Source organism: Labrus bergylta, chromosome 19 (genome assembly GCF_963930695.1).
Source record: "Labrus bergylta chromosome 19, fLabBer1.1, whole genome shotgun sequence".
Taxonomy (NCBI): Eukaryota; Metazoa; Chordata; class Actinopteri; order Labriformes; family Labridae; genus Labrus; species Labrus bergylta.
In genome coordinates, this window is record NC_089213.1 from 352,777 (window position 1) to 376,544 (window position 23,768).

At 41.8% G+C, this 23,768-nt stretch overlaps 2 protein-coding genes across 3 annotated transcripts; both read right to left on the reverse strand.

Annotated features, from left to right (window-relative positions):
• Window positions 1-4,593: 4,593 nt before the first annotated feature.
• Window positions 4,594-11,367, reverse strand: LOC110002071 (toll-like receptor 13). The gene is made up of 5 exons (XM_020657705.3): window positions 11,305-11,367; window positions 10,176-10,246; window positions 6,690-9,208; window positions 5,957-6,074; window positions 4,594-5,008 (listed from the first exon to the last, which is right to left on the reverse strand). The coding sequence occupies exons 1-5, from the start codon at window positions 11,365-11,367 to the stop codon at window positions 4,768-4,770; spliced, it is 3,012 nt and encodes a 1,003-aa protein (XP_020513361.3). The 3' UTR covers window positions 4,594-4,767.
• A 6,255-nt stretch (window positions 11,368-17,622) lies between these two features.
• Window positions 17,623-23,032, reverse strand: LOC136177085 (L-rhamnose-binding lectin CSL2-like). Of its 2 annotated transcripts, none has more exons than XM_065948137.1 (9): window positions 22,865-23,032; window positions 20,801-20,839; window positions 20,633-20,683; window positions 18,943-19,078; window positions 18,596-18,705; window positions 18,465-18,509; window positions 18,241-18,376; window positions 17,986-18,095; window positions 17,623-17,831 (listed from the first exon to the last, which is right to left on the reverse strand). In XM_065948137.1, exons 1-9 carry the CDS (start codon window positions 22,896-22,898, stop codon window positions 17,809-17,811), a joined length of 684 nt encoding a protein of 227 aa, XP_065804209.1. In that variant the 5' UTR covers window positions 22,899-23,032; the 3' UTR covers window positions 17,623-17,808. The 2 variants fall into 2 exon arrangements, with proteins under 2 accessions (XP_065804209.1, XP_065804208.1); XM_065948136.1 differs by having other exon boundaries at window positions 20,777-20,839.
• Between the last annotated feature and the right edge of the window lie 736 nt (window positions 23,033-23,768).

The following is a 23,768-nucleotide window of genomic DNA, read 5'->3' on the forward strand; positions in this document are numbered from 1 at the left end:
TGTTAAGGTATTAGAACCCAAGAGAAGATCTCTTAAATGTACCAAGTCTTCAAAAGCTCTGTCGTCAATGTGTGACATTGCATTACATTCCATATGTAAATAAAGTAGCTTCGACAATCCCCTTAAGTCGGTTCTGTTCACTGTTAGAATTTGATTTGTGTCTAAATCCAGGGATAGTGTGTTTTCAGGAATGTCATCGGGGATGGAAGTGAGGTCCCGATCTGCACATGTAACAAAAATATCCCAGACATCATAAGAAGGAAATACAGCACAGTTTTTCAGCGAGTAAGCTAGCAAGGGGTTAAGATGAAGCAGGACAGACAGAAGAAAGCTGAAGGAAGTGAGGTGGTGTAGCATGTTGATCTTCAGTTTCAGCCCTGCTGAAGATAACTTCTTTTCTTTCCTAAAAAGGGAACATGATATTTTAGGAGACATGCTGTTCATCAGAGAACCAGGCTTTGTACGTTTGTAATAAACGAAGAGCATTGTGGAAACCAAAGACACATGTGGTTGTGCACCTTTGGCTAATTTATTGTCTCCGATGCTCTCTAAAACATTGTTAACCACTATGCACGGATCCAAAACTTTACTGTGTCAATACTCAAGCCTGGCTCAGACTGCAGGATAATCAGGCCGATTTGAGGTCAGATTCCTCTTTCCCGACAATCAAACAATCGGTCGTTCCTGGGTCAAGGCTGCTCAGAACCAATTATCTTCCCCAGATTATCTTGTAATGTGAGTCGTGTAAAAATCCAATATTAAAGTCCGCGATCCACTCGGAGATCGTTGGGGACAGTTTGATTTATTCCAAACATTTTGATATTTAGAATTTAAAATTTTGACTATAACCTCATTAAAGGGTTTGGCAGAAGTCGTGTGTGACTAATATAACCGCAAGGGACGAGGGAGGACATTAATCAGTGGACAGTAGGGGCGACCAGCAGCAGGACGCAAAACGCACAGGTGTGCCGGACAACTGTATAATATTACAGTTACAATATAACATCCAGCTCTTAAAACCATCTTTGATTATATCCCAATATTTCATCACCCAAAACGTATTCTTTTTTTAAACGTTTTTCACAAAGCATTATAATCACAAATTTAACCACCGGCTCTGTTGTGTGAGGTCACGAGGTGGTACTTTCCTGAGGTGGCATGATTATCTTAATAAAATCATATAGTTTGTGATGAGTCATGATTTTCATATATTGTAGTGTGAGCATGCTGGAGATAACAGAGAAGAAGATCTGTTAAGATTCTCCTGATGTGTGTGATGCTCCCCGATTTTAAAATTTAGAAGCATTTTAAAACTCCTGCAGTATGAGCCCGGCTTTAGACCCAATTCAAGGTTTCATTCTGGCTTCTCTGTTTACTGTTCTTAAACTAACAAACAGCAACTCACAAAATGTAATCCGACACTGATAACAGAACCAGATCATCTTTACTCACCGGACTCCTCTGCAGGTTCAGATGTTTGACCATGGACTGCAGGACTCTTTTTCCTTTTGAAATCATTTATTGAGTGAGTGAGAGGTTTATAATCGTCCTCCTGCTCACACTTAAGGACATGCAGCGAGAGCAGAGTTGCAGAACAGGAATGTAAAAGAGGAACAGTCCTTCGGAGCTGCTTCAGTGCAGTGTTATTTTCATGACTTTATCATTTGTTTAATGTAGAGAAATAGAACTAAAGCAGCAACACGGAGAGCAGGCTCTGGTACACCCAGACACGTTTTTTATTCACAGGTTATTTGTGTGTTCTCACTTTTTAGCCAGTGAAACCCAAGCTGGCTTGGCAAGCAGCAGACTACGCTGAAACAATTCATAGCTTTGAGGCTTGGAGGGCAAAAAGAGCTCAGGAAAGTGTTAATTTTCCATTTAGTACAATTGCCACATGTTAACATCACCTGGAAAGTTCTGCAAAACAGATGTCAAGGAAAACTCTGGGTTTTGGGTTCTACTACCTTAAAATGTTAAAACTATTGGAGAGACAAGGCACCTATGGCTGATCGTTTGGTTCGAACAAGCCATGTTCAGAGGCTGGTGACCTTGAAGCTTGCATCTTGGGTTTGATTCCAACTTGTGGCTCTTTTTCCACAGGTCATTCCCTGCTCTCTATCTCCCCCCGATTTCATACTCTATACACTTTCCTTTCCCTCCAATAAAGGCCCCAAAAGCCCAAAAATAAACCTTAAACAAAAAAAAGCTTGGAAATATAATCCAGAGAAATTCCATTTGCCAAGAAAAAAAGGGTCCATCGCTAGTCTGCCTACCCCCGAGATGTTACACTTCCTTCAGCCTTTTCAACCCTGTCTGTCAATCTATACTGTCAGTAACAGTCAACAAAATGAATTCCTCCTCCTGTCCTCTGGATATCCCCAGCCCACGATTTCTTAAATGACTCTTTAACACATTTTTTCCTTTTATACTGAACTTTTTTGATAGTTCCCTATCCTCTAGCATCATGCCCCAACCCTTATTCAACCCCTGTTGAAGAAACCTGATATACATTCTAATGATTTTAACAATTTCAGACCTATCTCTAAAACTCCTTTTTAGGCCAAAGTCCTGGAGAAAATAGTTGCAAATCAACTATTAGCTTTTATGAAAGAAAAGTTATTGTCAGGTTTTAGAGCTCATCACAGTACAGAAACTTGCTTCTAGCTGCTGATGCTGGTCGTCCTTCCAAAGCGTCATGTAAATCATACTCTGATACATTAGCTCATCGGTAAACATTCTCATCCTCATGTCAGTTTCCCCCGTTGGTCTTGACTACAGTCAACACAGAGATTGTTTTCACCTGGGGGGAGGGAGTAGCAGAGAGAACTCGCATGATTCCCCGCTAGCCTCGATGTCATATTTGGTTTTTTTTTGATCAAGGTCTTTTTATTTTTATTTTTCAAATATATCACGTAAACAACAACAGCACAAACATAGGACAGTCAGAAAGGAAACCTGTCCAATCCCCAGAAACCCGAGCACTGGATCATCAGTAAGCCTGCAGCTAGACAATGACAAGCAGAATAAAGTGACTTATAAACAAATAAATAACAGACAGAAAATAATAAAATACATTAAAAAACAAAAAAGAAAAAAGAAAAAAGGAAAATATTATAAAACAATAAAAAGGTTACATAGTTATGTTATTAGCTGTCATATCTTCAACAAAAGATAAAAATGGTTGCCAAGTGATATAGAATTTCCTGGTGCAACCTCTTATAGTATATCTGATTTTCTCTAAGTGGACAAGAAACATGACCTCCCATATCCATTGGCCATATGTCGGGGGTGCAGAGTCCTTCCATTTAGATAATATTAGTCTTCTGGCCAAAAGGGGACTCCATATTTTGTTATTGTTTTGATTGAGAGCCCCCTGGTGTCTGATTTAACATACTGTGCGTTAAAGTCATACCTTACGGACGGGACTTTTTGTATTGGGATCGTCGAGTCCAGGTCTTCCACCTCTGGGCTGCATTGTGGGGTTCCTCTGGGTTCAGTCCTTGGCCCTTTTCATTTTACTATTTAAATGCTGCCATCTCATGAGATCACATAACATCAGTTTCCACTTTTATGCAGATGAGACCCAGTGGGTATCCTTGCATCCTTGCACTGGCTGTCAGTTAGTTTAGAGTGGATATAAAATTTTACTTATCACTTTTAAAGCCCAGAACGGTTTGGCCCCAAGTTATATTTCTGACTCTTTTACTGCTCATCTACCTTCACAGGCTATAAGGTCCTCAAATGCTGCTCTCCTGGTGGTTCTCAAAGGGCCTGTAGACTGTGGAACAACCTCCCAGAGGAGAATAGGATGGCAAAGACTATTTACTCTTCCAAATCTCTCTTTTAAAATGCACTTTTATAGTCTAGCCTTCCTATGATCCTTTGTTTTTATCCTCCCACTGTATCTGTTTTTATTGTTTTTTCGTATTGTGTTTTATTCGTGTTTCATGTTTTACTGATGTTTTAGTCAGTCTTTATTATTATAATTATTTAGTTGGATTGTTGGTGACCCCCAACTTCACCGTCTTTAAGTAATCTGCGCTTGAGAAAAAAAATAAAGAAGTAATCTGTGCTTGTGAACACTAGAGGGAGCCAGACACCGATGTTTGGTTCAAAGATAATCATGCACTCTGCTGCAGTACAGTTTAATAGTGCACATCAAAGCAGAAGCCTGCTTTTTAAAACACTTTTACAGGATCATCTTTGCTCAGATTCTTTCAACGACAACAAGGCAATATTTGAATACCCTGGTTTATGAAGTGAGGAAAGTTTCAGTTCTTAAAGATTCACTCAGTAAGATTTAGCAAGTGAAATTAAAAAAGTGATCTTCCTATATGATCAGAAACATGCTTTGTTGAAGTGCTGGCTTCTCTGACAACAATGCAGCAGCCAGTATGTCCTCCTTCTTAGTTTAGATTCTGGTCGTGGTCTGGGCCCAGATCAGCAACTGTTAATGTGATCTGGTGTAGTCTACATGGGAGTACTTTGGACTTTCAGCCCTTTAGACTCTTTCTGTTCACATCAACATGAAAAAAAAATCTGTCTCTATCAGGAGACTTGCTTCAGTAAATTGAAGATTTTTTCAAGGGAGGATATAATCGTGTTTTATTCTTGTTTTTTTCACACAATGATTACATTTCTTATGCTTAACTAAAATTAATTATGCAGGTGGATCTATGGTTTATTATTTCAGGCAACACTATTAATACATAAACCTTAATATATTCTGCAGTTGTGATTAAGGGTAAAATTATTTCAAGCTCCAGATTACGGAGCTCTGCCGGCCGTGAGCAGATTGCTATCCTCTTCGGGAGCATCCTCTGTCTCCAGAGCTCTACGCACACTCTGCCAGAACACTCCCGTGTGTTGTCCAGCCTTCGGCCAGCTCAAGTAGGTGCGTTTCTTCACCAGCTTCCTCATGCGATAGTACGGAGACAGCTGCTGGGCTGGGATCTCCTCCAGAAACAGCAGAATCAACACGTCCTTCTGCTCGTCAAAGAGTCGGAAGCTGCAACAACACACAATACAGCACAGGTCCAATCCAATCCAATCCAATCCAAATAAATGTATGAAGCACAAATATTAACAGAATTCCTGTAAAGTCAAACACAGATGGACCTGGATAGACAACTTAGTATGTTAGCTTGATGCGAACACATAAAAGTAATAGCCATTCATGAGCTAACAGACTTAGCATTGCAGTCAGTTAAGTTGACTTAAGTACAATTCAATTAAACTTACCAATGTTCCGTAAAATAGATAAATTCATTAGTTAAGTTAGTTTCTTATCATCTCTTTGGTCTGAAGCACTATCGATGGCCAGTAGGCTGAATAAATTTAGCCCTAATGATCAGCAAATCAATGAAGTGGGCCACAACATCTGTCAATCATTTAGACTACTGAAGTAAGCATAGACTGTACGATTTCAGCCCTGTCTAGTCATCATTTTTCATCGTACAAGTCAAGCTAAATTTCAGCCAGTTCGCCCGGCATCGGTCTTGCAGTGTAATTTTTTTCCCAACATACTTTGTTAGTTACACTTTGTAATTGAGAGATATGCCTCTCAAAAACATAATACACGAACAGGAAATGCATTAGTGGAGAGATGTCAGAGTGGGACTGCTACACAGTACTATGCAGGGAGCGCACCAGAGCTGTTGGGGGTTCGGTGCCTTGCTCAAGGGAACCTCTACAGTGATCTGGAAGTGCCCTGGCACCTCTCCAGTTACCAGACCAACTTCCATATTTTGGTCCGCACCAGGACTTAAACCGGCGACCTGCCGGTTGCCAACCCAAGTCTGTCTGCCATCTTGTCTTACTTTGGTAATGTTTTACCCTTGATTATGTATCAATGACGACTGTGTTTCAGCCTTTCCCCACCTGATTGTATCCATTGAGTTATGTTATCGTATGTTTTTTTAAAGAAAGGAGGAACAAAAAGAGGCAGTACCCCCACCTGGCCATCTGGAACTCTTTGGAGCACCACTCGCTCTGCAGGTAGTTCCGGCTGATGACACAGATGGTCTTCCTGCTGCTGTAGATGGCGTCCATGATGTTCTCTATGATGAGTTTACCTGTGGAAACAACAATTCAGATCCTAAATGTAAAAACCCTGGCTCATTCAGTGTGGTCTGAAGTAAACCCAACTCCCTTACAGCTCATTACATGGAGGGGGCACGTATGTGTTTAACTGCAAAAACTCTGAACTCTTCACAGTCCCAATGGAAAGTGGTCCCGGTCCCTGAAACCCTTTTATTTGAAAAAATTCTTCGAAGTAGTCATCAAAAGATCAGAAACCACAAACTGACTAAACGTCAATGAGCGTAAAAAATACTGCTTGCCGTCAAATAATGGAAGTGAAACTCTTGTAGCAGCAACAAGTCATTAACAATAAAACTGAGTTTCACACTTGCTTTAGGCGAAGCTCTTGAGGGAAATAAATGCCCCCCAAAGAATAACCCCCCATAAAATGGAGGGAAGGGCCATGCAGTGCATGACATTTTAAAATCAATTCTGGTGTGCCTTGGAAGCCAAGTGCAGGGATTGAAGAACAGGGGTGATGTGTTGGCTTTGGGTTAGGGTTGGGGTTAGGGTTGTTCCTGGTTAAAGTATATGCAGTAGGATTCTGTAAAAGATAGAGTCTAATCTGCTTGTTAAGGAAGCATTAACAGACAGACAAAGTGGTTTACCTGGTTGGATGTCTCTGTGTTGCAGACAGAGCCTCCAGCCCTGCTCTCCCTCCAACGCTGGAAGCATTTCGCTGTAGACCCAGGCCTCATCGTTAACGTTGTAGGAGATGAAGGCATCGTAGAGGTGAGGAACTCCCTTTCTCCTATTCCTGCTGTCATAAAGGAAGGCCAGGAAGAGGCAGCAGGCGTAGACAATCTGCCACCTCAGGAAGTGGTACATGAACGACGTGATGAGAGTTAGCACAACAAGACAAGCGCTGGATATAAAGCACAGGAAGTTGAGTTCCATCTTACAGGACTGGACATCAAAGTCCAACAACTTGGTTCCCTGTTTGCTTGGAGGAAAGTAACAGTCGTACTGGTAGGCATTGACAACCTGAGTTTGGTTATTGTTCTTCACCCATTCAATGAAGCCAATACTGAGGCAGTCACAAGTTAAAGGGTTACCAGAAAGGTCAAGGTATGTTAGTGCAGGGAGAGACTGGAGGATCGTCTCGTTGATCATTGTCAACTCATTGTCTCCCAGATTCAACCAGCTAAGTGCAGACAGGTTGGCCCGGGTCAGAAAATTCAAAGATCGGAGCTTGTTCTTGGGGAGGTCGAGAGCTTGCAGGTTGGTTAACGGCTGTAACAGTTCAGGTTTCAGATTTGTGACATGGCTGTTGGTAATCTGAAGACTAGTCAGACGAGGGGTGTATGTAAAGGTGTCTGCGTGTGGTGTCTCAGTGAAAAATGTCACAGCTGCAAACTCTTCTAAATATCGTAGACCGCAGAGCAAATTCGGTGAGATAACAATGCTCTTTTTATTGCTGTTATAGATTGTAAGACTCGTCAGAAAAGGAAGATGGATGAAAGGTGGGTCTTTATTAAAATGATGGCTCAGGCTGTTCCCCAACACAGGGAAATCCAGTGTCAGATATTTAAGGTTTGGCATCCCTCTGAAAATGTCTCTGTTGACAGTGTAAGCTGATAAGGCTAGAGTTTTAAGATGATGAAGTCCATAAAATGTCCCATTTTCCACAAAGCATATCATAACTGATTGTAAAGATAAATCCAGGAGGGAAGGCAAACCCTTAAAGTCTCCTTTTCTCAAGCCCTGAATTTCATTCATGTCCATGTTGAAAATTAAGAGTTTAGGCAAACTGACTGTGAAGGTATCATGCAGTGTACTAATGTAGTTTGATTCAACGTTGAGATGTATCAACTCTTTCAAGTCCTGAAAAGCACATCCTCTGAGTACTAAAATGTGATTATTTTGGAGAAAGAGATTTAACAATGATGTCAGATTCAGAAAGTCGAAGCAACCCAACTCTCCGATATCATTAAAGCTTAAATCTAGGACTATAAGTTTGGAGAGTCCTCTGACGGCAACTGGCACTCTGTGTAGAAAGTTGTTATCTAAGTACAATTCCTCGAGTCGGTTCAATGGTCTGAGTGATTTCTCAGACAAGTTGGTCATGGCATTGCTAGACAAAACTAGCTCAGTGATTTGAGAGCAAGGCTGAAGCAGAGTGGCGTTTAAAGTGTAGATGTTGTTTAAGGTCAAATTAAGTCGTGTTAAAGAAGGCATCTGGCAGACAAACTTTATCAGACCAATATTTAACCATTCTTTTATGGAAGAAAGCCAGATGTACTCCACGGCAAAGGCACTCTGAAAAATGGTTCTGTACATTTCAAAGCTTACTTCAGTTCCACTTAAATACAAACCCTTTAAGCTCCTGAGAAAGTTATTTTCCTTTACATCCCACTCAAAGCCGGGCACGCATTTGGACAAATCAAGAAACTCAAGATAGGGGAAGACGTCTTTCGTAACGCTGAACTTTCTCAGTGGATTCCCGTTAAACCAAAGAATTTTCAGGCTTGATTTGTTGAACGGCAGATCATCAGTCTCAAACGAGCTGAACCTGTTCATTCCCGCTACTAGCTCCCTTAAGTTTGGTAGTTGTAAAATAGGCACGATTTCAATAAGTTGATGAAGCCTGTTATAGCACAGATTCACTTTCTGTAAACTGGTGAGTGGCTGAAAGGCCTTTGGGGAGATGTATTGGATTAGATTTTTTTCCAGAGACAGATTCTCTAATCTGAACAATCCCTGAAACATGTCCTCTGTTACGATTGTTAAGGTATTAGAACCCAAGAGAAGATCTCTTAAATGTACCAAGTCTTCAAAAGCTCTGTCGTCAATGTGTGACATGGAATTATATTCCATAGATAAGTAAAGTAGCTTCGACAATCCCCTTAAATCGGTTCTGTTCACAGTTAGAATTTGATTTGTGTTTAAGTCCAGGAATGTCGCATTTTCAGGAATGTCATCAGGAATGGAAGTGAGGTCCCGATCTGCACATACAACTGAAATATCCCAGACATAAGGAGAATGCGCCACAGCACAGTTTTTCAGCGAGTAAGCCAGCGAGGGGTTAAGATGAAGCAGGACAGACAGAAGAAAGCTGAAGGAAGTGAGGTGGTGTAGCATGTTGATCTTTAGTTTCAGCCCTGCTGAAGATAACTTCTTTGATTTCCTAAAAAGGGAACATGATATTTTAGGAGACAAGCAGTTCATCAGAGCACATACACTCATATTTGCTGCCCTTTGTGTCGTAACAGTTGAAATTTTTGATTTTTGATAAGTTACTAGGAGAGCGACGCCACAACAGGGCACCTTGTTTTTATCCGTAAAGTCAGTTTGAGCCGGAACCAATTGTCTTATCGCGCAGGTGCACTAGACAACTACATCATATGACAGTTACAATCTGACCCACTGACCCACATCACCCAAAATGTATTCTTGTTTTAAACGTTTTTCACAAAGCATTATAATCACAAATTTAACCACCGGCTCTGTTGTGTGAGGTCACGAGGTGGTGCGTTCCTGAGGTGGCACGATTATCTTCGTAAAATCATGTAGTTTGTGATGAGTCATGATTTTCATATATTGTAGTGTGAGCATGCTGGAGATAACAGAGAAGAAGATCTGTTAAGATTCTCCTGATGTGTGTGATGCTCCCCGATTTTAAAATCTAGAAGCATTTCAAAACTCCTGCAGTATGAGCCCGGCTTTAGACCCAATTCAAGGTTTCATTCTGGCTTCTCTGTTTACTGTTCTTAAACTAACAAACAGCAACTCACAAAATGTAATCTGACACTGATAACAGAACCAGATCATCTTTACTCACCGGACTCCTCTGCAGGTTCAGATGTTTGACCATGGACTGCAGGACTCTTTTTCCTTTTGAAATCATTTATTGAGTGAGTGAGAGGTTTATAATAGTCCTCCTGTTCACACTTAAGGACATGCAGCTAGAGCAGAGTTGCAGAACAGGAATGTAAAAGAGGAACAGTCCTTCGGAGCTGCTTCAGTGCAGTGTTATTTTCATGACTTTATCATTTGTTTAATGTAGAGAAATAGAACTAAAGCAGCAACACGGAGAGCAGGCTCTGGTACACCCAGACACGTTTTTTATTCACAGGTTATTTGTGTGTTCTCACTTTTTAGCCAGTGAAACCCAAGCTGGCTTGGCAAGCAGCAGACTACGCTGAAACAATTCATAGCTTTGAGGCTTGGAGGGCAAAAAGAGCTCAGGAAAGTGTTAATTTTCCATTTAGTACAATTGCCACATGTTAACATCACCTGGAAAGTTCTGCAAAACAGATGTCAAGGAAAACTCTGGGTTTTGGGTTCTACTACCTTAAAGTGTTAAAACTATTGGAGAGACAAGGCGCCTATGGCTGATTGTTTGGTTCGAACAAGCCATGTTCAGAGGCTGGTGACCTTGAAGCTTGCATCTTGGGTTTGATTCCCTGCTCTCTATCTCCCCCCAATTTCATACTCTATACACTTTCCTTTCCCTCCAATAAAGGCCCAAAAAGCCCAAAGATAAACCTTAAAAAAAAAAAAAAACTTAGGAAATATAATCCAGAGAAATTCCATTTGCCAAGAAAAAAAGGGTCCACCGCTAGTCTGCCTACCCCCGAGATGTTACACTTCGCCTTTTCAACCCTGTCTGTCAATCTATACTGTCAGTAACAGTCAACAAAATGAATTCCTCCTCCTGTCCTCTGGATATCTCCAGCCCAAGATTTCTTAAATTACTTTTTAACACATGTTTTCCTTTTATACTGAACTTTTTTGATAGTTCCCTATCCTCTAGCATCATGCCCCAACCCTTATTCAACCCCTGTTGAAGAAACCTGATATACATTCTAATGATTTTAACAATTTAGAGACCTATCTCTAAAACTCCTTTTTTGGCCAAAGTCCTGGAGAAAATAGTTGCAAATCAACTATTAGCTTTTATGAAAGAAAAGTTATTGTCAGGTTTTAGAGCTCATCACAGTACAGAAACTTGCTTCTAGCTGCTGATGCTGGTCGTCCTTCCAAAGCGTCATGTAAATCATACTCTGATACATTAGCTCATCGGTAAACATTCTCTTCCTCAGGTCGGTTTCCCCCGTTGGTCTTGACTACAGTCAACACAGAGATTGTTTTTACCTGGGGGGAGGGAGTAGCAGAGAGAACTCCCATGATTCCCCGCTAGCCTCGACGTCATATTTTGCTATTGTTTTGATTGAGAGCCCCCTGGTGTCTGATTTAACATACTGTGCGTTAAAGTCATACCTTACGGACAGGACTTTCTGTGTTGGGATTGTTGAGTCCAGGTCTTCCACCTCTAGGCTGCATTGTGGGGTTCCTCAGGGTTCAGTCCTTGGCCCAATTCATTTTACTATTTAAATGCTGCCATCTCATGAGATCACATAACATCAGTTTCCACTTTTATGCAGATGAGACCCAGTGGGTATCCTTGCATCCTTGCACTGGCTGTCAGTTAGTTTAGAGTGGATTTAAACATTTTACTTATCACTTTTAAAGCCCAGAACAGTTTGGCCCCAAGTTATATTTCTGACTCTTTTACTGCTCATCTACCGTCACAGGCTATAAGGTCCTCAAATGCTGCTCTCCTGGTGGTTCCAAAGTCCCGATAAAAAAACAGAGGTGACAGAGAGTTTGCCACCAGGGCCCGTAGACTGTGGAACAACCTCCCAGAGGAGATTAGGATGGCAAAGACTTCCTCTTTCAAATCTCTTCTTAAAATACACTTTTATAGTCTAGCCTTCCTATGATGTTAGATGTTAGTCTATCTTCCTGTTGTTTTATCCTGTAAAGCACTCTGTAAACCTTTTTTTGGAAAAGTTTTTTATTATAATTATTTAGTTGGATTGTTGGTAACCCCCAACTTACCATCTTTAGGCAATCTGTGCCTGTGAACACTAGAGGGAGCCAAAGTTCATATAAACACCTATTTTTGGTTCAAAGGTAATCATGCACTCTGCTGCAGTACAGTTTGATGCCAAAGCAGAAGCCTGCCTTTTAAAACACTTTTACAGGATCATCTTTGCTCAGATTCCTTCAACAGTTTAGATAAAAATTGTTGGAGCTGCAAAACTCAGAAAATCTCCAAACCAACAACAACAAAGCAATATTTGAATACCCTGGTAAATGAAGTGAGGAAAGTTTCAAACAAGGAAGTGGACCGCTATACGACGTCATTCTAAACGGCTCCTGTCACTTCAAAAAGTGTCGTATCCGCACAGCACTGCCTGTTCCCTCCTCTGAGCTGCCCGCTAGATGTGGAAGTAGGAAGAGGGTCGTTGTTGGCGTCTCAGAAATAACAAAAACATCCACAGCTAGCAGGATGGACTCAGTCTGCGAGTGGTTGCCATGGTTACTTCTTCTTCTTTCTGCTGTTTGGCGGATTTGCAAACCAACTGTGTGCATACTGCCACCGGCTGTATCGGACTGTGTTTATACAGTGTACAAGTGTACTCGGGTGCAGAACTGATGTCACTAATGTGAATGCAGACCAGCGGGGGAGGGGGGAGCGATTGTGCTCGGGCACGGTATGAAACAATCTTGCCTAATGTGAAAACGAAAGATAATTTCAAAATGTGTTTCTCAGAAATATTTTCAGAAGTTTACCATGATTGCTAAATATTTGACAAATATAATTGGAAATTCTACCTTTGCTAGCATGAGAAGACCCCTGGTGAATACCGAAAATCTGTTTGGACGCCAAGAGTGGTCAAGATAGAATTTAAAAAATCGACTTTGTTGGGGACTGGTTGGTTAAACACAGACATGCTCTACAGAACTCAACCAGCACTCAGGGGGTTAATACCCTTACTTTCATTTTGAGATTGAGGATTAAGGGATTATTTCCCCTGGTGGTTAAATGCAGGGGGAGAAATGATAATACATTTTTCATGGGCATTAAATTCATTATTCAGCATACGATTTAGAAAACCAGCAGCTACAAGAAATCAAACGTTTTCTCTCTCTCCATCTAATTTTTCTCTTCAGCCTCTTTCTTTTCCAAATCCTAATTAAAGCAGCCCACTGTGAAAGAGTTTAACCTTTAATCCCTCATGTGGGATAATACTGCAGCATCATGCAGTATAACAAAACATGGTCATCTCCGTATTCACCAAAAACTTCATAAGATATTAATTAAGAATGCAGAGAGGAGTGCTGGGGGTTGTAGATCGATCTTGGTCTCAAGACCACTTCAAGGTCTCGGTCTTGCCTTGGAATTCTTGAAATGAAGACCACCACCTGATAGGCTGTCATCACTGTGATAGGATGTAAAATGCCCCTTTTCGAAAACAACATAAAAATTCAATGCAGTTGTAGTTTCATTCCCCAACCAGCCACCACCCCGGGTTACGACCGCAACCTTCCCTGTCCGGGACCGGGATGGAGACGACAAGAGAAGAGGAACCTGCATATCTTAAATCTTAGCAAAACTATTCATCTCATGTTCCTTGTGATGCTTTGAAAATGAAAGTAAGAGACCTTGTTTGTTACTGTCACATTTATTTAAAATCAAACTTTAATTAAAAAGAGCACTTTTTTATTATGTTCAATCTCGTGATGGTTTTTGTCTGATATTTATGGTCTTGCTCTTGTCTCGGTCTGGATCCGTTTAAGGCAATACCAGCGACTTTCTGATCCAGTAGATGTGGCACTTCCATACTGAAGCCTCCGCTCTCCTCCAGAGACGCACCTCCAACACCCCTCCCCTCGCGTTTGTACAAAGGCATTGGGACCCACCATAATTAAGCACAAGCGACAGACAAAATTGTCCTTGTCTTGAGCTGCAATCACCTGTGTCCTGCATTGTTGTGTTAGCATGCTGATGTTAGCGCTCTTTAGTTAGCTCGTAGCTTCACATTTCATGTAAACTGACACAGAATGAGCGTGATCTAAAAACTCTTACTAACATCCAAATAATCAGTGAGTATGTTCTTCTTCTTCTCTCTAGTTCTTGACTAAAACAGCTTTTATACACAAGGGGAGGAGCCGGCCGTCCCGTCCATGTAAACACGGCTCTGACAACAACACAGCCAGCGGGACTCGAGCTTCTCCCTCACTGTAGACAGTCAGGACTCAGAGACACATTTACACAGGAGAGACTGGATTTCTGATATATTGATGTGTGAAATGTTGCACATTCTGTTTAGAATGTCTCCAACTTGTCTCAGTCTCGGAGCACTCTGGAATCGGGCATGCTTGTTCTTAGTTAGTGTGGTCTTGACTACATCACTACCACCATATTTAGGTCCCCACGTTAAGCAGGTCTGTTGCAGACATTAGCTAATATCCCATGGTTGCTATAATGCATATGTTGTTTTATCATGAAGTCTGGAACATTGTTTATCGCCAGTCTGGAAGCGGTTTAATGTCCGAAGTGAATCTGAGTAAATAAGGGCCACTGTGGAGCCGGACTGTCAATAACAGAAGAGAATCTGGAGGGGAAAAGTTCAAATACAATATTCAAACATTAAACTCAAACATCTCCTTGAAAGGGATGCTGAGGGAGTGTGCTGACTCGTCTGGTTTTACTTTGATTAAAGTTTGTGTGTGTGTGTGTGTGTGTGTGTGTTTGAGTGTGTTTGTGTGTGTGTGTGTGTGTGTGTGTGTGTGTGTGTGTGTCAGTCTTACCTTATCTAACACCTGTGTAAATGCATGAGGTCTGTGAAGCGACGCAGACGCCCGAGGGCGAAGCATTTTAATGAAGCAGATGAAATTCGGAGAAAACCTGAGCAGGTTACTGATCAGGACCAGATGAGAGGAAGAAGGTGAGAGAGAAAAAAGAGGAGGAGGATGGAGAGAGGCGGTCGCAGAGTTCGACTGTCCTACAGTTATTGCCACACTTTCCCATAATGCACTGCTGTGAGGCAGTTCCTTGCAAAGGAAGTTAGGCCTTCTAATAAAGACAGCTGTCCTGTTATCAAGACTTGGTTGCTTGTAACATGAAGCTGTATTGTAACTGCCATGAAACCATATTCTGTATAAAACACGGACGTAGTCTCAGTGACGTCACACATTCTACAATTCTACAGTTCACTTATCAGACTCTTTTATCCAAAGCGACGTACATCAGAGAGTAAGAACAACACAAGCAAGGATCTAGAAAAAAGGGAACAATGTCAGTAAGAGAGTTAGAGAGCTCTAATCAGTATAGAAACCATCTTATAAGTCGTCGTTGTCAAACAAAAACAGTCGTCATAACACACACACACATAGGTTTCTGAAGCCAAACGATGGCAGTCACCATATTGGAAAACATGCAAAAACATGGCGCTGAGGTGGGCTTTAAGAATCTGACAGACGGCATTGTAACACTACGTACATATGTGAGGTTAAGAATGGGGATCAGCAGAATGGGTCGACTTTAAAGCCGGTTTTAGAGTCTATATTCAAAATGAGCATCCCAGTTATTATCACAGCTTCCTTGACTCATGGATGAACAATGCCAATGAAGCTAGCTTAAGTTTTGTTTTAAAGCATATACTTTCCCTTCTCTCTCCTCTGAGATGGCAACAGCTACAGTGCCGAACTAAAGGTTTCAAAATGGTGGTCAAACAGCCAATGGGTGACATTGCTCTGGCTCTGTCCACTTCTCACAGCGTGTCCTAACAGCATGCAACGCGCACGAGCGTCAACGACAAAATCCGCCTGATTCTATTGATTTCTATTTGAGTGTCCTAACTGCCTGCCGGCGACGTGGCGCAACGTTTTTACCCGGACGCCCCATTTCTATTTTCTTCACTGTTAAAAATAGACTGAGGAACGAGGAAGGAGGGGGCTCCACACGGCACTGACACTCGCTTTTCTCACTCAGCAGAGCTCGTTAGCTTGTTCTACAAAGTCGAGATAGTGGTGCATAAATAGTATCAACATCCGTGATTGAAATGCTTTGCTGTGACTTGTGTCAACACCAGAGAAACACATTTTTCCGGCTCTCCTCAATCCGTTTATAGACGAGCGTCTGAGTAATTTGAGTCAGCTGCTCGTCAATACAACGCACCACACATCAGTTTGTCCACCTTCAAAATAAAAGCACTAGATGTCATATTGGGGGGAACTGAAATTCACAGAGTAGATATATGGTAAACAAATACTTATGATGTATTATTTGAGTAAAGATAAGACCTTAGTATCACATCTCCATTTTAAGAATCTGCACCATCTTATTTAGATTTGTTAAAATAATAATTATGAGGATTCATAGATTTAAATTCTCCTCGTCACGCTGAAGTGAGCTGAGATCAGACGGTATCAAGGATCAGAGGAGGCTTTGCGTCTTTGATAAAGTCTGTTTCATCACTTTGCTCCCAACACCCTGAAGCCGTTCTTTATTTATTGATGAGGCGGCTGATCAATACATCTTGTAGAGACAAACGATGACAGCGCTGCTTGGAAGTGTTCACTGATTCATAATGGACATGCTCTGAGGGGAGCTCCAGTCCCACAGCTCTTGATTTATTGATCAAATATCTCTGATCAATAGATTGTGATCCCTCAGGTTGAACTCTGCTGGAATGTGGAGAAAAAGAAACATTCTGGTTTTTGGTAGTTTTACATTATCGACACTGAGCCCATAGCCACTTCCCCAATAAAACACAGAGAGGACCCTGATGTGTTAAGGCGCTCAAATCACAAGATGTTACCATGAACCGAAAATATGTTACCGTCAATACCAATCAATCTTTATTTGTATAGCACCAAGTCATAACAAATGTTATCTGCAGACACTTTACAAAAAGAGCAGGTCAGATCGTACTTTCAGACATGAATCCATCATGAGCACAGACCTCGGTAACGCAACAGTGCAGAGGAAAAACTTCCTTTTAGAGGCAGAAGCTTTGAGAAGAACCAGACTCGTGCTGAATAAGAAAAAGATTCATATCTGCAAATGTAATATTGGTAAAAAAGAGAAAAGAAAAGTCCCCATGGTGTTACGCTCTCAGGGAACTTTCTAGAGGATATTTCCTCTTCAAAAAGTCCCCAGAACTGAATGCTCTGGATTTGTTTGGACCAGAGAAGGTAGGCGGTTTTAAGACACGCCCCCACACGGCCGTTTTGGACGCCCCTCGGTTTGTCAGATATGAGAGCAGTTATCAGGTCAACAGGTGTTGCAGCGATGGAAGTGGTCAAGAGAAGTGGTTCAGATAGAAGTGATTGTACCCGACCTAAAAAGCCTCTGCATGTTTCTAATAAGCTCCACGAGCAGAAACGTGCTCAAACTAGGATCAATATTGGAGATGCTTTTGAAAAATGGAGAGAGGTTAGAACACAGAAAGGTTTACAGACCCATACAGAGCTGGATAAACACTGAAGCTTCAGAATCCACCATATGGTGACCTGTGTGAGCATCCACTATAGAGAGGAGGGGGGGGGGAGACAGCTCTCTATGATGTTTAGAATTTAGACTGCACTACCCATTTTAAACACTAGGTGTCAGAGTTACATTATTGAGTGAAATTAAAAATATAATTATTCTAATCCCCCCCCCCCCCCACACACACACACACACACACACACACACACACACACACACACACACACACAATAATGCACCACACAACACAGTAAACAGACGTCACTGTTTATACTGATCTGACAACATCACAACCAAAAGTCTGTTCATTTGCTTTACAACTGCATTCATATTTTCAACCATGGATTATTTTTTTTGAAACTTTTCCCCTCAGCGATATTGACTTGCAATATTCATGAAAGGCCGCTGCAGACGTCAGATGATTCCTCTGATATTAAACTTCAGATCCTGTCCTCAGTTTTTCCTGCGGAAGACAACAAACAGATGAAAATTAAAAAATGTGTAACAGAAAGAGTCCTAATCATCTCAGATGTTTGCTCTCGTCGATGCATTTTCCTCTCAGCTAACATTTCTTGATGGTTTCACAGTTTACAGACATAGTGGGGGTTCACAAGTACCCGGATCTACGCAGGTGTACGAGTACTTCAAGTACTTTCGGGTCCCAGGACACGGGTTGGAGAAGATGAGGTTCGAGGCTCGGACTGAACAAACGTGTTTACCATCACATCTGCAGAGAGAAAGTACGAAATATGAAAGAAACTGTCAAATAAATTGATTTTCCAACATTTAATTTATGCTTTAATGTGGGACATCTTTGGTATCTGTTCATGTTTATCAAGCAATGATGTAGAAAGGAGGAAACATTCTCTCACCTGTCCGCCATCACCTGCAGAGTGTTGGGGAGTCTGCAGGTGGTGCTGGGCGGCTGACTGTGGGGGGCGCGGTACCTGCAAACCTTCTTACTGGTCCTGCCATAGTTAGCCATCAGCACTTTGACCACCTGAGACCCTGAGGACGGACAACAACAAACAACAAGTGAATATGATGAATTCAACATCAAAATAAGTTTATTAAGGATTAATAAACTTAAACCCACCACAGTAAAGGGTTGCCTTCCTTTTCTGACACACAAAGTGGATTCCTGAAACAAGAAAACAAATTCACTACTTCCAGTTTTACATCCAAAGAACAAGCAGACACACACACAAAACATGGAAATGCACATACTCCCAGCCTCACAGGTGTACGTGGTCTCCATCCAAACACACCTGGTCAGGCAGGGTTTGGCTGCGTGACATGACGCCATCGGGAACCAACACCTGTGATGACCGTTACACCTGACAGAAGGAGAGACAGATAACAGGGTTAAAGACCATTTCAAAAACCAGATCAACTATCCCTCCATCCATTATCTTTACTGCTTTTCCCCTTGTAGGGTTGCGGGGAGGGGCTGGAGCCGATCTCAGCTGTCACAGGGCGAGAGGCGGGGTTACACCCTGGAGTGTTGGCCAGTCAATCACAAAATAAACTTCAACTAGACACAGTTTGGATTAATCTTGTCAAGTTTGTTTTACCTCCTCTTTACTAAGTTGAGAACGGGCATCGGCGAGCAGAGCGGGGCCTCCAGACGCTCAGGTGGAACGCCATCGACACAAACATCGGCCTCCCTGTGACTCACCTCCACATTCCTAACTAAGATCAAACCACCATCTAAAACAAAAAACAGGAGGAGAAGAAGAAGAGAGGAGACGGATCTGTTTCATTCAACTTTACTAAAACACCATCTCTGAATACGACGACCCGTGATACAGCTGGTACTGGAGTTGTGGTTTCTTTTATAGAATTTAAATAAAAGAAGGGTCACGTACAACCAAAAAGACAAATGAAAACATCTAATCACAAAACCACCAGAAAGAGACTCAAAGCCACCACAAAGAGACTCAAAACCACCACAAAGATTCTTAAAACCACCATGAAGACACTCAAAACCACCACAAAGATTCTTAAAACCACCACGAAGACACTCAAAACCACCACAGAGAGTCTCAAAACCACCATGAAGAGACTCAAAAGAGACTCAAAACCACCACCACAAAGAGACTCAAAACCACCTCAAAGAGACTCAAAACCACCACAAAGAGACTCAAAACTACCACAAAGAGACTCAAAACCACCACAAAGAGACTCAAAACTACCACAAAGAGACTCAAAACCACCACAAGACTCAAAACCACCACAACGAGACTCAAAACCACCACAAAGAGACTCAAAACCACCACAAAGATTCTTAAACCCACCACAAAGATTCTTAAAACCACCACGAAGACACTCAAAACCACCACAGAGAGTCTCAAAACCACCATGAAGAGACTCAGAAGAAACTCAAAACCACCACCACAAAGAGACTCAAAACCACCACCACAAAGAGACTCAAAACCACCACGAGACTCAAACCACCACAGAGAGACTCAAACCACCACAGAGAGACTCAAAACCACCTCAAAGAGACTCAAAACCACCACAACGAGACTCAAAACCACCACAAAGAGACTCAAAACCACCTCAAAGAGAGTCAAAACCACCACAACGAGACTCAAACCACCACAGAGAGACTCAAAACCACCACAAAGAGACTCAAAACCACCTCAAAGAGACTCAAAACCACCACAATGAGACTCAAACCACCACAGAGAGACTCAAAACCACCACAAAGAGACTCAAAACCACCACAAAGAGACTCAAAACCACCACAATGAGACTCAAACCACCACAGAGAGACTCAAAACCACCAACAAGAGACTCAGAACCACCACAAAGACACTCAAAACCACCACAAAGAGTCTTAAAACCATCACAAAGAGACTCAAAAGAGACTCAAAACCACCACCACGAAGAGACTCAAAAGAGACTCAAAACCACCACCACGAAGAGACTCAAAACCACCACGAAGAGACTCAAAACCACCACAAAGAGACTCAAAACTACCACAAAGAGACTCAAAACCGCCACGTTGAGTCAGATACAAAATATAGACACTAAAAGACCAAAAGGATAAATTAGGCGACCATCGAGACCCATAAAAACACACAAAAAAAACACTAAACAACAAAAAAAACGCGAGAGACAACCATCATAGAGACACTAAACCACCACAAAGACCCACAAGGGAACAACAGAGACACAAATAGCCCTGAACCGACCCCTTGGAGTGTGTTGAATTCTGGTGCTGAAAACATGTGAGACATGTGTTTATAGGAGTCTTACAGCAGTTCAGCCTCTGAGCCGGGTCCTGTAGGTCACAGGTCAACGCCTTCTCTGAAATACACAGTGCAGAGGACGCAAAACGAAGGCGTGAAGAAGAAGAAGAAGTCTGTTGTTGTTCGTTTCAAAGTAAAAATGAGGAGTCACCTGAGGCTGAGGCTGAGTATTTACCTTGTGTTGTCATCGTGCCGCAGCAGAGCAATGTGAGTACTGAAAACACAAACACACCCCCACACACACAAACACCCACACACACACATCAGAGATTTAGACACAACATATAAAATGAGAAAATCTGTTTGAACGAGGGGAAACACGGGCCGATGTAATCCGTCAGAGAAACATGTTAGCATGAGTTGAATCCACAGCTGTAGTCCACATGCAGACCTCACAGCGAGTTAAGATGTTTGACTGCAGATTTGATCAACGTGCTGATTTAAAATTGACTCTCTGTCTTTTAATCCTGTGACATTCATTCCTGTACGACTCACTCCTTTCATCTTCTATTGACTGCAGCTTCATCATCTCTGATGTTTTCTCTCCGATCCGACAACAAGAAGTCTGAAATATTAAAACACTTCCATGCATGAATTTCGTATTCAAGGACCATAACACCCCAGGGTCTTTAAGCAGGATGGAAAAACTCCAACCACATGCATGCGATGGAGTCTCTTTCCTCAAGGATTTAACCTGCATATCCAGCATGTTCAGGAGAAAGACAACGTGATCGCCTGAATTGGTTTTGTTTTGTTTGAGGCACTACTACCATCCGACGTCCCTGACGCCCAGTCACTACCATCAGACTTTATCGTTCCTCAACCACCTCCCCGACGACCAGTCTCCACCAAAAAGAGACTCACAACCACTACAAAGAGACACCAAACCATCACAAAGAGACTCAAAACCACCAAAAAGAGACTCAAAACCACCACAAAGACACATAAAACCATCGCAAAGAGACACCAAACCATCACAAAGAGACTCAAAACCACCAAAAAGAGACTCAAAACCACCACAAAGAGACATAAAACCATCACAAAGAGACACCAAACCATCACAAAGAGACAGAAAACCACCACAAAGAGACACCAAACCATCACAAAGAGACATAAAACCATCACAAAGAGACAGAAAACCACCACAAAGAGACACCAAACCATCACAAAGAGACATAAAACCATCACAAAGAGACAGAAAACCACCACAAAGAGACACCAAACCATCACAAAGAGACATAAAACCACCACAAAGAGACACCAAACCATCACAAAGAGACACCAAACCATCACAAAGAGACACCAAACCATCACAAAGAGACAGAAAACCACCACAGAGAGACACCAAACCATCACAAAGAGAAACCAAACCATCATAAAAAGACACCAAACCACCACAGAGACTCAAAACCACCACAAAGAGACACCAAACCATCACAAAGAGACAGAAAACCACCACAAAGAGACACCAAACCATCACAAAGAGACTCAAAACCATCACAAAGAGACACCAAACCACCACAGAGACTCAAAACCACCACAAAGAGACACCAAACCATCACAAAGAGACACCAAACCATCACAAAGAGACAGAAAACCATCACAAAGAGACTCAAAACCATCACAAAGAGACTCAAAACCATCACAAAGAGACACCAAACCATCACAAAGAGACACCAAACCATCACAAAGAGACATAAAACCACCAGAAAAATGTTGCCAATAAATGCTTGTTTGCAAGTTAGGCCTAGTCTACACAGAGGTTTTCCTCCTCCGCTACAAAAAATAATCCCATCCACACATGCTATGCTCCAGCCCCACAGCGACCTGCGGTAAAGGGTTTTAGAATATGGATGGATCGATTGATAGAATGAACAGATAAATAAAATCCTGAAAGTCTGCAGTCTTAAAAAAAGTTCTCATAATTTCACAGATTCACAGGATGAGAAGGAGACGAGGCAGGCAGTGACGTTGGTGTGGTTCTTATGTTGTTTATCTGACCTGTGTTAATGTTTGTTAGTTTGTTCCTTCTAGGTTGTTTTGACCTTTCTATTTTTACTTTGAGTACTAAAAAAAAGGATTTTTTAAAATAAATGTTTTGTCAATCGTGCTGGAATGCCGATAAACGCAGATAAATGGTGGATAATGGTGAAGTTGTGCCGGAAAACGCTACCCTGCTTTGCAGATAGACACATGAAACAGGAAAACGTAAAAAAACGAAAAACAGGTTGATACTCACAGAAAACATGGCTGATTCTCTGAACAAACTCCATGCTGATGGTAAAACTACTTTAACATCAACGGAGGGAAATCAAGTCAGATACTTGCTTTGAATGAAAGCATCTAACACACGAGTGTCTGTAAAGTCAAAGAGAAAGTGTGCAAGAGGAAGAACCTGGGAAACGCGCTGTATGCTTATGAGTGTGTGTGTGTGTGTGTGTGTGTACATTTTGACTCAGTAAACCCTCAGGATGTTGTAACGACATACAACACATCCTGCTCTGAGTCCCGTCCCATGTGTGTGGAAGGATTCCAGCGTTCACTGAGTCTCTGCTGAGGAGATTCTCATATCTTACATTCCTGTATTTAACATATATTAGAGCAGTAAACGATGGTGTGAAGTGAAGGCTCACAGCTCTGATCGGGTTATTTTGTGAGTTTGAGTTGCTTTTTTTGAGACTTCATCACTTCAGTGTGATGAACAGCATGTTTGCCGCTCCGCCCGTCCACCATCTGTCAGCCTTCATGTATGATGACTCACATGCAGATTATGGAAATGCAGGCTAATATTAGATTTCCATATGACCGTTTGCAGAGTGAGGAGACGATCACAAGCAGCGCATCGTTTGAATTCTTTACTCCTCTTCTTCTTTCTCTACCTTGCATGTTTGAAAGTCCATTATTTTTGCATTTCAAAATAAAAATAGGCTTTTATTTAGATTTTTTGAACTGCCTCAAGCGGAGAGTACTTAACCTGCTGTTTGCTTTTATTTTGAAATAAACTAAGGACCTTCCTGTAGCTGGAAGGTTAGGACAGGAAGTTAAGGCCAGAAACAGGAAGTGGTTAGGGATCCCAAACTGAGGCGAAACACCACAAAGGAACGGTAACAAAGGTCAATGTGTGATGTCATAAAGAAAATGTG

What these genes read in the sequence shown, in the direction of transcription:
- LOC110002071 (XM_020657705.3), bottom strand. Translation starts at nt 11,367, where the DNA reads ATGCAGCCTAGAGGTGGAAGACCTGGACTCAACAATCCCAACACAGAA. An exon ending in TGGGTTTCACTGGCTAAAAA is followed by an intron (nt 9,209 to 10,175) that starts GTGAGAACACAC and finishes TTCCCTTTTTAG; the next exon opens with GAAATCAAAGAAGTTATCTT. An exon ending in ACACAGAGACATCCAACCAG is followed by an intron (nt 6,075 to 6,689) that starts GTAAACCACTTT and finishes TTGTTTCCACAG; the next exon opens with GTAAACTCATCATAGAGAAC.
- LOC136177085 (XM_065948136.1), bottom strand. Translation starts at nt 22,898, where the DNA reads ATGGAGTTTGTTCAGAGAATCAGCCATGTTTTCT. An exon ending in ATACTCAGCCTCAGCCTCAG is followed by an intron (nt 20,684 to 20,776) that starts GTGACTCCTCAT and finishes TGTGTATTTCAG; the next exon opens with AGAAGGCGTTGACCTGTGAC. An exon ending in GGCTCAGAGGCTGAACTGCT is followed by an intron (nt 19,079 to 20,632) that starts GTAAGACTCCTA and finishes TTTTTGTTTTAG; the next exon opens with ATGGTGGTTTGATCTTAGTT.